General features: G+C 40.2%; 1 protein-coding gene across 4 annotated transcripts in view; it reads right to left on the reverse strand.

Annotated features, from left to right (window-relative positions):
- Window positions 1–16,898, reverse strand: part of LOC6563789 (homeobox protein homothorax) — a 126,142-nt gene that overhangs the window by 22,671 nt on the left and 86,573 nt on the right. For all 4 annotated transcript variants that reach the window (XM_032736902.2, XM_043214858.1, XM_001989978.3 and 1 more), the window contains 2 exons: window positions 6,973–7,068; window positions 914–937 (listed from right to left, as the gene is read on the reverse strand). In XM_032736902.2, the coding sequence (XP_032592793.1) occupies window positions 914–937; window positions 6,973–7,068 (120 nt within the window). The remainder of the gene's footprint in view (window positions 1–913; window positions 938–6,972; window positions 7,069–16,898) is intronic.

Consider the following 16,898-nt stretch of genomic DNA (forward strand, 5'->3'; position numbering starts at 1 on the left):
TATTTTTTTTTCCAATTTTTTTTTTCTTTTTTTTTTTTTCTTTTAGGCTGCTCCGCTCCGTTTGCAGCGTTGTGTGAGAAATCGAAATCCCAAAAACTAAATCCCTATAATGCCTTTAAGGGGGAGTGGTGGGGGACACACACACACACATATATACACACATGGCACTCACGCACGACTACATTTTGATATGTGTGTGTTTTGGTATTTTATTTTTGTTTTTTTTTTTTTGTTCGCTTTCTGTTTGTTTCACGGCGTCGTCCCCCAGATTCACATTCAGAGTCACAGTCACAGTCACAGCCAGCAAAGGAGTCTGACGAAGAGTCAGAAGCGTCGGACGAGGGGCCGAGCGTGCGCACAGTCTATAATAATGATAAGATGGCTCTTAATCAGAAAATTTATATGGCCCCAGCATTTAGTTGTTGTTCCAGCCTTTGCTCACTGGCTGCTGCTGCTGCTGTCGTTGTTGCTGTCGTTGTTGCTGTCGTTGTTGCTGTGGTTGCTGTTGTTGCTGTTGTTGTTACTGATGCTGATGCTGATGCTGATGATGGGTTATGCCCGTTTATAATTATGGGTCCTGTCAAATACTAAATGAAGGGCGCATCAAAAGGCAGCCAGCAAGTCACAAGCCATACAATTTTCAGTTTAGAGAGCGTTACGCTATGTTGCAGATTGTTCTGGTTCTGGTTATGGTTCTTGTTCTTGTTCTTTTTGTTGTTGTTCTGATTGTTGTTGTTGTTGCTTGTTGGCTGTTTCTGCTGGAGATCGTTGTTTTTTGGCCATTTTGCAGCAGCTGGGCGTGGGTCTGCAGCTGGGCATTTTCATTGGTGGTTGCATGTGCTCAAATATGGCATATGTGTAGTTGTTGTATCAGTAGTATGTATATAATAATATTTGTAAAGAGAAAGCTTACCGCTTGCACTCGTTCCGAAATTGTCTGCAAAGAGATGAAGAAAACGGTGATTGTTAGTCGAGAATTCATAATAAATTTAGTGTTAATCTGAAATGTGAACGCCCACCTTTCACTCTAATTTAATTAACGCCAACAGCAACAAATACTACACATTAACTTGGCCCTAACCCGATACCGAAACACACACACAAATGAAATGAGTTATCTTACTCAACAAGTTCAATTCTGGCTGGCAGACAACAATTTCTCAGACCTCAAAGCTCGAATCACAATAAATCTTTTCATATTTTTTTGTGACCCAGGCTCGAATCACAATTCGCCTGCTGGCCAAAAAAAAAACCAAAAAAAAACCCACCTAAAAAATCAAATGCTTTAAATTTTCGTGCAGACTTTGACCGCAGAATAAAGTTGTTGTTGTTGTTGTTGTGTTTGTTGTTGCTGCTGCTGCTATAAAAATATGATATATATTCACACACTCTCGCACGCATTGTGCAACGGAGCGGCGGCAACCCTGGCAATCAATCAAAAAAACTATGGAACCTCCGGAATCAGCCCGAAGTGTGAACCAAAAATATTTGGAGCAAATCAAATGCAGCAAATCGAAATACAGCAAACAAAAAAATACAAGAGCATAAAATATAAACAAAAAAAAAGATAACAAAGGCTGCCCCTTAAAGCTATACGAAATTTAATTTGTTGTTTGGCTCATATTTCCCATTCAACATTTGTTTTTTGAATTATTTTTTGATTTTTTTCTGCATTTTCACACGCAAATCAAATGATGTTGGTGGTTTTTATAGTTCTTTTTTTTATGTAAGGTTTTATAATCATTTTAAGCCCGGGGCATTATGCAAATTTGAGACGAGCTTGTTGCCTAAATCCAGTCAATCTTATACCTCATATTTTTTGTCTTTATTTTTTTTTTTTTAGTTAAGCTCGCATAAAATATTCGAGCAGCTTAAGAAGTAAACTTAACGAGAGCATTGGCCATTTGCCGTTGTTTGTATTCTTTATGGGTCACCGAGAAACAGGCAACTGGACCTAAACTATGAGCTCGGAAATGCCAAAAACAGACTCGAGAGACCTTCATCCATATGTGTGTGTTTATAATTGAGGAGCTGATAACCATCTAGGCAGCTGATTGAGTTCCATTGGTCAGTCAGCTCACAGTTCTCAGCTCTCTGATATGGATGAACTCATTCGCAACTTGTTATTTTATTTATTTTTTTTTTGTTCTTTTTTCTGGTGTTCAACTTTGCGGCCTTCATACTTTAGCAGTCATTTAGCCACTTTGTAATAACAAGGCTAAGAGTATTTTGTGAACTGAACGTTGGACTTTTGTAACAGCTCCGTTGCATTTGTGGCATCTCCACGAGTCGGAGTCGAAGTCGGAGTTGGAGTTGGAGTCGCTGTCTGCATCTTCGTTTTCGTCTTCATTGTCATTTAAGTCATCGAACACGCATTGCTACATTGTACACATGTACAATGTTTCGGTGGTGTCGCATTGGTGGTGCAGTGGTGCTGCTGACGGTGGTGTCGATGTCAGTGTCCTGCAGTCGGCCATTGCTGTCACAGTCACAGTCGCAGTCGCAGTCCCTGTCCGGGCTGTCCCGCAGTTCATAAATAATCGTCTTAAGTTGATGCGGTGACTGTCGGCAATCGTTGGGTGGCTCATGGTGCATGGTGCATGGTGCATGGTGCGTGGTTCGTGGTTCTCACCAAAGCCTCCATTGCGACAGATTAAGCCTGACTCCAACACATGCACACAACACACACACACACACAGATTGCACTTTTTTGAGTCACAGCAACAAAAAGAAAGAATAAGATAGAAACACAAGCCGAATAATAAATACCCTTGAAGAGTATTGATCAAAATTTAATTTAACTATCAATTTAAATAAGCAACCGATTATATATATTCCATATCTTCCACATAAGAACCCCTAGCTCGATCTATCGTTACTGTGGCAACTAATGTGCTCTAATAATACATGTTGCAAGGGTATACAAAAGAGTATCTTGCGGCTTGTTGTTGCAGCATTAAAGAAAGCAAGCGCTGTCAAGTCTCGCTCAAATATTCCAAAAACGTTTCAATGAATGTCGCCGACGCAGTGCCTCAATTTTTGTCACTCGACTCTCTTGCGACGCACTCGCTGGCAACAACAGCAACAGCAACGGCAACGGCAGCGGCAGAAGCAACAGCAGAAACAACAACAACAACAAGTCGTGTCTGATCCCATTTTAATATTCTAGATACTTAAATAAAATACGTGTCTGGCTTGGCCAACAAACGTTTATTGTTTGTTAATTGATTTTGCTGGAAGTTGTCGCCGTCGCCGTCGGTTAAAATGCAAAGTGCAACTTCGACAAAACTTTGCCGAGCGCAAAAAACAAAAAACTGAGGAAAAAAAAACAGAGAAAACAAAACAACTGAGAAAGAGAAAAACAAACAACAACAGCAACAACAAAATGGCATTTGGTATGCAAAATTTGTTTGGCCCGTCGACTTGGACAACTTGGGGGCTTTAGGCTTAGGCTGTGGCCTCTGTGGCTGTTGCTGTTGCCGTTGCTGTTGCCGTTGCTGCTTGTGGTCTCCAGTTTGTTGCGTTCTCTGGACGCAATTAATTTGCAGACAGCGATGTTGAAGCTCAGCCTTGAGGCTGCCAAGCGTTGACAATTGTCAAGGACTGCGTCTGCCACACTGGCGGCGACTCACAGTTTGACAGCTCAGCACTGGAGGAGGAGCAGCAGCAGCAGCAGCTGGCGTGGGAGTAAGCAGGCTGACTTTGCGACTTGGGTCATTTAACGGTAATTACCAAAGCGCGACAGAAAAGTTTCTGCGAAAAAAAAATAAGTATAAAACGTGTAGAGTGTGTTGGAAAAGCGCTTGTCTCGTCTTAGCCCGGTTTGGCTCAAGTGCCGACAAAGCGGGCCAAGCTGGCCAAGCGGGCCAAGTGAAGCATAAAAATGAAGCACCCCAAATGCCGTAGAAAAGCCAGTCAGCTAAAAAGACCACACGATTTTCCAAAGCCAGAGACTTAAGCGCGACTCCGAGTCTATTTATGTGACTATTGAAGTGGGCTACGACGCTCGATGCCGCACCACTCCACTCCACAACACACAACACACCACACCACGCCACACCACACACACCACTCCACAACGTTCTCAAGTGTTTTTTGTTTTTTATTTTGTTTTTTTTATTTTTTGGCGGCTTTGGCTTTGATTTTTGCTTGATTTCTTTCAAAATCAAGCCAAGCACACATAGCAAGAGAGAGAGAGGCAGAGCGCGAGGCGGGGGGGCGGCGGAGTTCCAGCCGAAATAGAGATGCAGATGAACACAGCACAGAATCGAACTGAATTCAGAGAGCCCAAAGTGAGGCTCTACTGTTGTGCTGCTGTTGTTCACTGACTGTGACGCCATTTTCAGGTAACAACAGCAACAACAACAGCAACAACAACAATCACAATCAGCAGCGTATGCAAAAGAGCAGAATCGAGAAACGAAGACAGAGCCCCGTCCAAGAAGAACATGTCCAAAGGCGAACCGCCAAAAGGATAATCAGCAACAATTTAGTATTATTACACCACGTTCGAACCCATCGAAGTCTAAAGCTTAGAGCCGAGGGACACTAAAGGGGGGTTGGGGCAGATCGGTGCTGTAGCGCACACAAAGTTGTCTGTCAGTTGATTTTTTTTTTTTTTAAGCCACATCCATTGGTATATGGCCACGAGGCCAAAACCAAAGCCAAAGCCGAGACCAAGACCGAGACAGAGCTGGAGACGGAGACGGAGACTGTAGCTCAAGTATGCATTTCAAAGAAAATCATTATTATCGATGCGGCAAAAGGAGGATTTGAAGCCGAACCCGAGGCTGAAGCTGAAGCTGAAGAGACGACAGACTCAAAGAGAAATAGAGAGAGAGAGAGAGATGGAGAGAGAGACGCTGGAGCGGTGGGGATGAGGCTGAGCCGCAAGTTCTCGGTCCTTTTTTGTATTTCCATGTGGACGTAGATTGAGTTTCAATGGAAAAATGATTTGCAAATTGACTTTAACGAATTGCTCGAGTGAGCAACCTGCTGGCACTTGGAATTTTGATTACAGCATAGACACATAGACGAACACTGAAAGATGAGCAGCGCATGTGTGCGAGTGTGTGCGTGTGTGTGTGTGTGTCCGAGTGTGTGTGCGCGTGTGTGTGTGTAGTGAATATTAGAAAGAAACTGCATGTAATTGGCACGCATTGCCTGAGCGAGCACCGCCCCATGGATTAACGCAACAACTGCCACAGTCTAACTACACTATGCAACAAAGTTGCCATACATTTGGGTCAGCAATGTAAAAACATATTTACAATGATTGCGTGCCTGAATATCAATAAATCACGCAGATGTAGAATTAAATACAATTTTTTTTAAATTAAGAAACCCGACCGAACTTCCTATTCAAAATTACAAATAACCTGCAGTCTAAATTATTTTTAAAATATTTTTTTAAAATGTAAATAACGTGTAAAAATTGTTTTGTATATTTAATCTAAATGCTGACATTGATAGAATGACTTTAAAAGGGCTGAACTGAATTATCAAATATATTTGATTATACATATTTAATCTTACATTGATTGACAAATCAAATCAACCAATGAAGTGTAATCATTTAAATATAGAAACATAATAAAAAAAAACTATTTTATTCAAGTGGAAAATATTTGATTGCGTTAAAATATTTTAATTAACTTTGTGATTGGCGTCTTTAATAAAAAATATAATAATAATTCTTGCAATTTGTAGTAGTATTATAAATAAAATATAAAATATAATACCGATTAAATATATACTATCAAAAAATATTAACTAATAATTTGAAATATATATAACGCCTTTAATCAGGTGAATAATATTTAATTACTTTCAATTTACTGATTACGAAAAGATCGGCACCTTTTAAATAATTGCATTCATTTTATGACTGGCATTTATATTAATATTCAAAATGGAAAATTTATTTCAATTTTGTAGCAATACAATAAAATATTTCATACACTTGACTTTCATAAAAAAAATATGATTATAATAATTTTTATATTTTTTTATTATTATTATTAAAAATAAATTAGCAGCAACAACAGACTTGATCAATATTAAATATAATTATATATAAAATGGCAGCTCAATTTCAACCCAAATCTGCATCAATACCGTGTCATAATAGATATGGAAATCTAAACGGCAACCAGAGTAAACAAACATTGCAATTGTTTAAACAATGCGCAACCTTGCCACAAAGCTCTTGCATAGATGTTGCTGTTGCACAGTGCAATGCGCTACATTGGCAACTGTGGCTGTGATGTGAATGTCTGACTATGATCCTGATCCATTGGCTGCTGCTGTAGCTATGAAACGCCATTATCAGAATCATGGCCATAGACGATGCTGATGATGTTGCTGTTGTTGCAAGTTGGCCAGTTGGCTAGTTGGCTAGTTGGCGAGTTGGCAGGCGGAGCAGTTGGCCAACTGGCTGACTAGCTGACTGGGCAGCCTTTGTTTGGCATTTTTTGTGTGGTGCTGCAGCGGCTGCTGCTGCTGCTGCCTGTGGCAAGTTCGTATATCATTATAGAAATTACCTACTGCGCCACAACAGGCCGGCCAGGCCGTGAGGCAGCGGCCATTGTTAGTAGTTTGCCATTAACGTTAACTCTTTGGCACAATCTGGCCAACAGATCTCTCTTGTGCCGGCGATAGCAATAACACCAACAACAACAACAGCAACACAATCGCAAAAATAACAAAAAACAATGCAACACTACTGTCCTATAACAGGTCTCTCTCTCTCTCTCTCTCCCTCTCTCTTTATATATATATAGAATCAAAATATATATAAAAATAAATATATATATATGTTTGAATTGATTGTAAATCAATGAAATCTAATGGAAACATTGACGTCAGTTCAGTTCGCTGTATCGCAAGACTGATAAAGCCAAGGTACAGGTGGGCCTCGCTTAACGTACACTACACATATATTGTTGTGAGTATTTTGTAGGATTTACTTACCAGGACTACCAAGGAAGACTGAGGAATACAATCGCCGGGAGGCGTCTGCATTGCGAGCATCGGCAGGTGAGGACCATTCTCTTCGACACCATCGTCCTGCAAGCAATAGAAAATCCGCTCGTTAATTAAATTATTAATAAATAAATAAATAAAATACTAATATATATTAGTTGTCATGTCTATAAAGTCTTAGACCACAATATAAATTAAACTGAGCAAAAATTCTTAACTCGTTTTTAATCGAACTGGAGAAGTGTCTGTCTGTTTGTCTGTCTGTTTGTCTGTCTGTTTGTTTGTTGGTCACACTTGTCAGCTCATAGATTTGCAGCATATTGACGGTATGTTAAATCAACACACACACACACAGACACATACACACAGATACAGTTATTCAACACTTAATGCTTACTGAGCAGCTTTCGTCAGGTGTCTGACTGGTGAAACGCTCTAAGCTGTCCCCACACACACACACCCCACACACACAACTACCTACCCTACCCCATCCCCATCCCCCTCCCCCTTGCAGCACACCCACTCATCTAGCACTCAGCTGCCCTTTTATAGTCGCTTAAGCCGCATAAAACTTTAAATGAAATAGAAAGAAAAAAAAAAGGAAAAAAGTGGACAGAAAGAAAATATAAGCAGAATGAAAATGGCGCTAATAATAATTTGGTTTATTGGCTCTAAAGCACAATGAAGACACTCGGCCAAGTGGTAAGGCGTTGCCAGCCAGGGGTGCACAGGGGGTGCTTACCCACCCCAGCCCTTAGCAATTGCTATTTTTTCTTGTTTTTTTTTTTCTTTGCTTTTCGAGGGCGACGCACCTTTATTTAAATTCTAACTTGGCCAGTGCAACAACAACAACAATAACAAGAGCAGCAAGAGCAACAAGAAGGCGTCTGCTTCGTTTTCTTAATGGGCAATTTTCTTGGTAGTAATGGGCACGTTTTATGGACGCTTTTGTGGGGTGTTTATCGTGTACACAAGGGGAACAAACAGCAGACCTCCCCACTACACCTCGCCCCACCCCACGGCACCGCTTTCAAAATGCAGTTGAGGGTTGACAAAAAGAAAAATAGAAACAATACAAATATGAATTTAAATATAAATATTAATAGCATATTAGATTGGACACCTGTCTCATCAGCGACTAAAATGCGCTCAAATAACCTAATTATAAATGAATGCACGGCAAACAAAACAAAACAGAAATCAAACAAATTAATTGAGTTGAGCAGCAGCAGCAGCATCGGCAGCAGCAGCGACAAAAGCGACCAAATTGTTCGCACATAAATCTTTGCACTAAAAATTTTATTGTCATTTTTATAGTTACACAAAAATAATAAAATAAAAAATAAAAAACTACTCAACGGCAGCAGCGAGCTGAAAGCTGAAAGCAGCCCGAGCCAAACAGTCTGCGCTGAAGTGCGCTCTCTCTCTCTCTCTCCCTCTCTCTCTCTCTCCCTCTCTCTCTCTTTCGCTCACGTTCTCTGTGGCATTCGGTCTTGCTCTCTCTGTCTGTCTTTCTCTCTGAGTCGACAAGTAATTTCCCCGTCGCTGTATCGTAAGCAGTATCGTAAGTTGAGCATGCTGCTGACTGCTTATATCGTAAGAAGGCAGCGCCATTGCTTAGCTCTTGCAGCTGTCGCGCCCGTGTGTGTACAAGCGAGATGGCAACAGTTTAACTGACTGACTGACTGCTTCCTACCACTGTGTGCGTGCTTGCGTATGTGTGTGTGTGTGCGAGGCGAATTTGAAGGCGAATTGAGTTGCGACCAGTCAATATAAAGGTTTTCTTCTTCTTCGAGTTGTTATTGCCGCTGCTGCTGCTGTTGTTGTTGTTGTAGCTGTTGCTGTTGGCGCTTTTGTTTGTTGAGACGCCAAAGTCAAGTTAATGATTTTTTGAACTTATGTTGCTGCTGCTGCTGCTGCTGCTTTATTATGCAATGTTAAATCAATAAATTGACAAAAATGCGCGCGCCTTTTAACTTTAACAAGCGCCAAAAACCAAATCAAAAAATAACATAAAGAAAATATTTTCCCAAATAGTTTTCTAGCTGTTCGGTGGACACACAAATATATTTATGGCATTTTAAATAGCCGGCGCGTTTTTGTCACAAAAACGAGAGAAAAAAAATACGGAAATACAAAAAACATTTATTGTTGCCACATTTCTCCTACGCTATTTATAGTGCAACACTTTTCGAGTGTCATGCCTAATTCTAACCCTTACCACACCACATGCCCCCCCCCCCTCCCCCTGCCAAGACGACACCCGCTTTTAAGTGCTGATAAATGGCGCTAGACTCATTTTCGGCTTGCGCATTGATTAAAGTCGCTGAGAAAATGCATGTTTTGAATCGACTTCCCCCAAATATAAAATGCATTCTTCTTATCAAAGGCACAAAGTTCAAATGCAGCTCAAACAACAACACCAACAACAACAGGCTGAGTGACACACATTAATAAATACACACACACACACACACACAGAGAGACGTCGATTTAACGAATTTTCCATATAGCAGACATTTCGACATATTGTTGTCGTAGAAAATAGAAAAGAGCCACCCCAGACTACAACAACAACAACAACAACAACAAATATGCCCATCGTCTGTTCTGTTTCTGTATCTGTATCTCTCTCTGTGCTGTCTGTGTGTGTGTGTGTGTGTGTGTATGTTTGTTGTGTGTGTGTGTTTAGATAAAATTGTGTTTTCGAAAGTGACAGTTGAAATGATTTATCACTTGCCAGCGACTACTGCAAGGCGCAAACGGCTACCACCGCACTTCCCCTCTCAACTACCACCCTCCCCCCCCCCCCACTCAGCTCCCTCCAGCACCACAACCACACCCCCCACCCCACCCCTCCCTCACACCCACTGGCTTTTTCCGTCTGTCGTCAAAGTTTTTAGCAGCGTTGCTTCGTCGCTCGCATTTTTATGTGGAAAAATTGAAAATTGCTTCGCTTTTTTTTTTGTTTTTTTTTTTGTCGCTTAGAACAAGCTAGCAGAGACTACAGCCAACCCGCCACCCTCAGCCCTCAGCCCTTAGCACCTACACCCCAGCCGCCATCGTCCCTCTGCGTGCCAGAACATTGCTGCTATCACAATCAACTTCATCTTTCCAATTTTCTACTATTTGGCTTTGTTAAACCACCCCCTCCCTCCCCCCGTTCCCGTTGTTGTTCAGAGTTTTCATATGAAAATTTAATTCCAGCCCCACTTGGAACACCCAGTCGCCCACATTTCCATTTGCCCAGCCCAGCCCACCATCTCCATCTCTCTCTCCTGACCACTCTATCTCTATCTTTCTCTATGAGCATGTGCGTATGTATGTGTGCTGTGGTGTGTGTGTGTGTGTGTGTGTGTGTGTTGCGAGCTAATTTAAAAATTTTTGTAATTTTTTCGCCTTGCTCTTTTGGAATTTTTGCAATGCGCGACAAAATGATTTATGTCGCTGCCTGCGCAAAATTAAAAATATTACAAAGCAACAACAACAGCAGCAGCAACAACAACAGCAGCAACAACAACAGCAACAACAAGCACAGTCCAATGACAAAACGACAACAATGTACACATTTAAATAACATACAAAAATGAACACAAAACAAGAAAACAAGTCTAGAAGCATATTCATACATATTTATATATGTATTTGCGTGTGTCACTTTAAACTTTAAATGAAAATGTTGCAATAAATATATATCTATTTTTTTGGCTTTTCCAATTTTATGCCAAACAATTTCCAATGACGGTCGTGCGTTAAACAACAATAGCAACAACGTCGGCGAAAAAAAATGAAAATACAAAAAATAAAATAAAGAAAACCGCAGCAATTTTTCATCATTTTGCACGTGTAAATTTTCCAATTGGTTGAGCGCGTGAAATGCCAGCCAGAAGGGCCTGAGAAGGGTGGCGGCGGGCTAGCCGAGGGTGACTGACTGACTGACTGACAGACTGAGAGACTGACGCTTAGTGGGCGTGGCCAATCGCAGCCCTAATGAATTTACTTAGCACCCCTTAGCAAGATTTTTAAGCAGGTGCCAAAAAATAAAATAGAAATAAATACATAAAAAATAATATTATATTTATTTTTAACGAGAATAATTTGTGTTAAAAAATGTGCATAATAAAAGTAAGGGACGGATGGAGTATTGGAAGGATGACCAGACGCTGGTTGGGTGGCGGCCAGTTACTGCACATGTGTCTGTTGCCACCTTCTGATATCTGCTCCAATTGCCGTCGGCGATTTCCCACCCAGACAAACAGGGAGCCATCGAATTGGGAAGCCAGATTGTTGACCTGCGCCTGGCTTGTAAATACAAAATTGTCTACTGAAAACAACAACTGAGCTCGACTCTGCCCGACTATAATACACCCAGTCAGCAGAGTGATGAGTCCCACTTACCCTCTACACAAAATCAGCTACTAGGGTATATATAATAATATATAAGAAAGTCACTAATTAATTCATTTATTTAATTTATAATTTTTCCGGTACGAGCAGCTATTGTTTTATTTATCTATCTAAATGTATCTGAATATGCAATTTGAGATAGCTGCTCAGTTCTTGTCATAAGAAAATATATAGAAAATATATGGAGCAATATCAGCTAAAATGCTGAGATCGACTTAATCAAATTTGAATCTAGTTTCTTATGCTCCTCTCATTTTCATACTAATTAATTGTGATTTTACTTTAGTCTTCGCATTAGTTTTTAATATTAAGATTTTCCTTATAGAATTAAATATTTTTATATGCATCAGTATTTCATAAATATTTCACCACTTCAACATTTTGCATCCCATCATATTTAATTTTGTTCCCAAATTGATTTACTAAAAACGAACTATTTCTATTTATATGTCCAAATAGGTTATTTTTACATTCATTCGAGCATTATAAATTTCGTAGCCAGAATTTTGAGATATATATTTTTATATTTTCTATATTATTTCCAGATCTTTGGCATTCTCTCGACTGATCCCGAAGAATAATAATTGTAAATTGTGCTTAAATCCGCTAAAGCTTCGCTTAAATGAGCTGAACTGTTTTTTGCATCTCTCTTTCTCATTCTAGTTATCTAAGTTTTTTTTTTTTTTTCTCTCTTAGCTGTTTTTTGTTTGTTGTTTACTGTTACGTTTTGCTGCTTTTTGTGTAATTATTCACGTGCACAAACGAATTTTATATGCAATTTTTTGTTTGTTGTTCACCATTTTTTAGCACTAAAATGCAAGAGCGAAGCTTTTATTTAGTTTATTTTAATACCCTTTATTCAAATGGTTAGAGCGGGTATTTTTGGAAAGTTTTCCGTAAATTAAAAACAAAATATAAATTTAATAAAAATTGTTCTTTTCTGTAGCTTTTTGAGGGAGACTTGGAACACTTGAAACATATTCTAACTTGAAATTATATTTACTTATTTGTGTTTGGGCATACTTTTTGATGCTTTACATTTTGCAACATTATTATTTTTATTTTGAATACGAACTCAATAATATTATAATATAATAAAATATGAAACATGTTAAACCAAAAAAAGGTGAATTTATTCTTCTTTCTTATTTTTTAAAAATATTTTTCATTTCATTCATTTCAAAATTGATCAATGGTGTTTGCATATAGGGTAATTATTAGCTTGGCATTTTAAGGTTGAGCATTTCACCTATGTGGAGTATTTGGATGCTGCTGGAGCTGCTTTACGACTATGCACAAAATAACAGCAGCAACAAGAACACCAACAACAGCGACAGTTGTCTGTGCGATGCCATTGTTGTTGTTGTTGTTTTTGTTGTTGCTGTTTGCTGGCATTTTCCGTTTCAGTTTTTACAACATTTTCCATGGCGACGTGCGCTACATTTTTGTTAAATTTAAATGAAAAAAGCTTTTCGCGCATAGTTATGAAAATAATGGCAGACTTAAACGTGAACAAACAGTGTGTGTGAGAGAGAGATGGCGAGAGTGAGAGTGAGAGTGAGAGAGAGGGATAGTGCGAGATGGGGTAATATAGAGATTTGTGATGCGCACTGTGGGTGCGAGCGAGACAGTTGCACCGTTGATGTGTTCGTGCCTAATGCAAAAATGCAACCATAAGCCCAAAAATGGATTTCAAAAGCTTAGTTTACAGTTTTCGCATTTTTTTTTTTGATTGTCTTCTCTGTATTTGTGGGTAGTGGGCGTGGCAGGTTTAACTGGCATATGGCGAGGCTTTCAAGCAATTTGATGTCGATTTCGATGCTGTTGCAAATTCAATAACATTTACAAAAAAAAAAAAATAAACAAAAAAAAACAGAACATGACTTGTAACTTAAGCAAGGCAAAGTTTGTCACCAACACGACAAGATTCTGCATTCTTCCCTGCCCCCGGCCTCCTGCCTGCCCACCTGAGCCTCATTCTCTTTGTCTGTCTGACTGGCTGGCTGGCTGTGTGTCTGTTTGTCTGTCTGTGCCTGTGGCGACATATCGCTTTACACTTGAAATGAATTTGAAAGTCAGACGCACACAGCTCGTAACTCTTCTCACACACACAGAAGACACACACGGCGCAAAACACAACAACAGCAACAGAAACAACAACAGCATCATCATCATCATCAGCACTTGGCTGCGCTGGAGGAGCCGGTGCCCAGGCCGTCTCTCTCTCTCTCTCTCTCTCTCTCTCTCCTCATCTTTGGCTGAAGGCAGGCCCGCGCGACTAATATAAACGTACAATGGACCAACTTAAGCTGAAATGACAGTTGCGACATGTTTGCGTAGGCGTGTGCGATCTCCAACCCAGCAAAGGCAACAACAGCAACAACAGCAGCAACAACAACAACGTTGCAAGGCAAATGTTTTGGTATTAATTTTTCTTGTTTGCCAGCCAGCCAGCAAGTTCGAAGCAGTGTCGCCCCGCTGCAAGCTGACAATAAACTTTATCGCATTCATGTGAATGCACTTTATGACACCTACACACACTCATAACAACAAACAGGCAACAGCCAAACTTGTTTCCTTTTTTCTTTCTTTTTTTTTTTTTGGTTACTCAGAATTTCTTCATATCATGTGTGCAATTTAAAATTCTTTTTTTGGCTAAAATTAGCTACGTTTGATGAGCTATTGCTACTGCCTGCTGGGCAGTGGACTCCAACCACCGCTGCCAGTTCAGCCACCCCTTTGCAGCGTTTGCGGTCAGTGAGTCCGTCAGTGCGTCAGTCGTCGTCTGGCAGCCTCGTGACTTGTGCGGCTCAGTCGTCCGTTGCGTTGGTCACGTGACCCTAATAAATCACAGAATTAATGTTACGTAAAATGGAGTTGCGCACGGCGTTCAAAATGCAAGTCCTTCAACCATTCACAGGATGTGCTGTAGCCATCCAAAGCCAAAGCCAAAGTTAAAACCAAAAACCAGAGCACAGAGCACAGAGCAGAACAGAGTCCAAATATTCTCCCAGTTTCAGTTACAGTCAAGAAGCAGCAGAAGCTGATGAAGTAGAGGAAACTGTGCCAGCCGGAAATTGAAAAACGTTTGCGGCATTTCTGATAAGCGACCAGACAAACAAATCGTGAAACTATATTAATGTAACACAAATACACACACACAAACACACAAACAGACACACATACACACGCACACACACAGACACACACACACAGACACACTATACTTATACTTATTGCATATATGTCAGCTCAGATTTTTATAGCTGCTGCTTAATTGTCTGGCATTTTTTAATAATAGCGAGACACACACATACTCAACAGCGAGTGTGTGTGTGTGTGTGTGTGTTATATTTGGCATCTCGCTCTGGCATTGAGACGCAGGCGCATAACACAACCACAACAACAATAAGAATAACGTGTAGCAAGCGCCAACATTACGGCCATTAAAAATACCCAAAACGACAACGACAATTTCCTCATTATCGTAAAATTTATTCAAGCAAAATAAATTCATTGGTCGTTAACCTTGACACTGGTTTTTCCTTTTTTACACTCACACACACACACACACACACACGCACTCTCTTTGTCTCTCTGTGCGTATGTGTGTGTGTGCACATAAAATTCATGCCATGATGCGTGTTAAATAGTCGCTGTCATTGCGTCTGCAACTTGCTATGTGTGTGTGTGTGTATTTTATTGAGCCTTGTTTTTAAGGCTAGACTTGAGTTCATAAAACTGAGCAGCTTTAAAGCTGACAAGCATATACATATATATATGTATATACATACATATATATATGTGTACAAAAATGTATTTCCTTGGGTTTTGTCCAGCAAATTGGCATTACTTGCACTTGAGCATGACTCGGCAGGAGCTGATTGAACGCCGAAGTAAAGCAATTGCCGCAGCTGAGTAATATTTGAGCACCCAAATAATTATGTGTGTGTGTGTGTGTGTGTGTGTGTGTACTTACTCTATGTAAGCAACTAAACACACACGCATGAAAAAAGGAGTAATCCGCTTGTCGAACACAAAATGACGCCAGTAAGTATGCTACAATAATCGATAAGTGCGCTCGATAAACATGCACAGCCATGTCCACACAAATAGTGTAAGAGCACAATAATAAAATTGTGCATCTACATAATACTCAAGTTAATTTCCTGTTTTCTTCAGTTGCTGTTTTTAAGCTTTCCATTATCTTTGCTAACATTTTTAGTTTTATTTTGAATACCTTCGATTTTAGGCAGTCACAAAAACAGCGCAATTTGTATTGCTTGTATTCCATTTGCATGGCTTTGTCTGTTTGTTGTTGCTTATTGCTTGACTGCACACCACAACACACACACACATACACACACACACACAGCTAGACAGCCTGAATTTGTTGTGTGATTTGTCATGGCACAGCTCGCGGTCTTCCAGCACGTCTAGTTAGGCCGAGCAGCGCCTTTTGTTTTAAGGGTTTTCTCTATCCATCTCTCTCTCTCTCACTCTGTCGCTCTCTCTCTCCCTCTCCCTCTCCCTCTCTCTTTCTCTCTTTCTGTTTGACTGACTGATAGTTGGATTTGTGGGTGGCTGTTGAGACTGCCTGTTGGGACTGTCTGTTGGCGCACTGCTCCTGTTTGTTTATAGTGTTAATGTGTCTTGTTGCAAGTACCCTGCAATTGCTGTTGCTGTTGTTGCTGTTGTCTGTTGTCTGTTGTTGTTGTCGTTCGTTGTCATTTGTTGTTGTGGAGTCTGTGCGACACTTAAGCATTGTTTCGACTGCTTTCTGTCTGTCATTGAAATTTATGCGTTGAGTTTTGGTTTTGCTTAAAACTTGTTGATTTACATAAGACAGTCTATAGATTTATTAGACTTTCTTTAAGGACAAGAGATTAAAGCCAGCTAAAACAGTTAGATATGAAATGGTAAATAGATTATTTAAGACCTTAATTCTACATAAGCGAGTTAAACAAGTTTAACTCTGGCCAACATTAAATTGCAATTTGAGGCAACTTCAAATGACTGCAATACATATGTAAATTGGTGCCTCAAGATTTACTATATATCTGTAGATACAATAAATAATGTGCCTGGCTGTTGAACTAAACTGAAGAAAATGAAGGAAACAATGAAAAAAAAAAATGCTAACCATATAAAATGAAGAAACGCTTTTTTCATGCGAAAGCCAAACAAAGTCTGAGTGTGTGTGTGTGTGTGTGTGTGTGTTGGACTGTGGAGTGTGGCAGCTGTCTGTATGCGCATTGGCGAGTGCCCCAACACCGCCAACGACAACGACAACGACAGCGACAGCGATGGCAATAGGGACTCCTTCGCCAGCCAGCTCCAACGGCGACTCGGACAAATGCTGCTCGGCGCTTTCTGCTCTCGTCGTGTTGAGCTCAGCTCTAGCTCAAAGTTGAGTTGAGTTCAGTTGTCGTCATCATCATCATCATCGTCATCGTCATCATCCTTTTTATATAAAACCGACAGCGAGTGAAGCAGCCAAAGAAAAT

Source organism: Drosophila grimshawi, unplaced genomic scaffold (assembly GCF_018153295.1).
Source record: "Drosophila grimshawi isolate 15287-2541.00 unplaced genomic scaffold, ASM1815329v1 contig_311, whole genome shotgun sequence".
Classification (NCBI taxonomy): Eukaryota; Metazoa; Arthropoda; class Insecta; order Diptera; family Drosophilidae; genus Drosophila; species Drosophila grimshawi.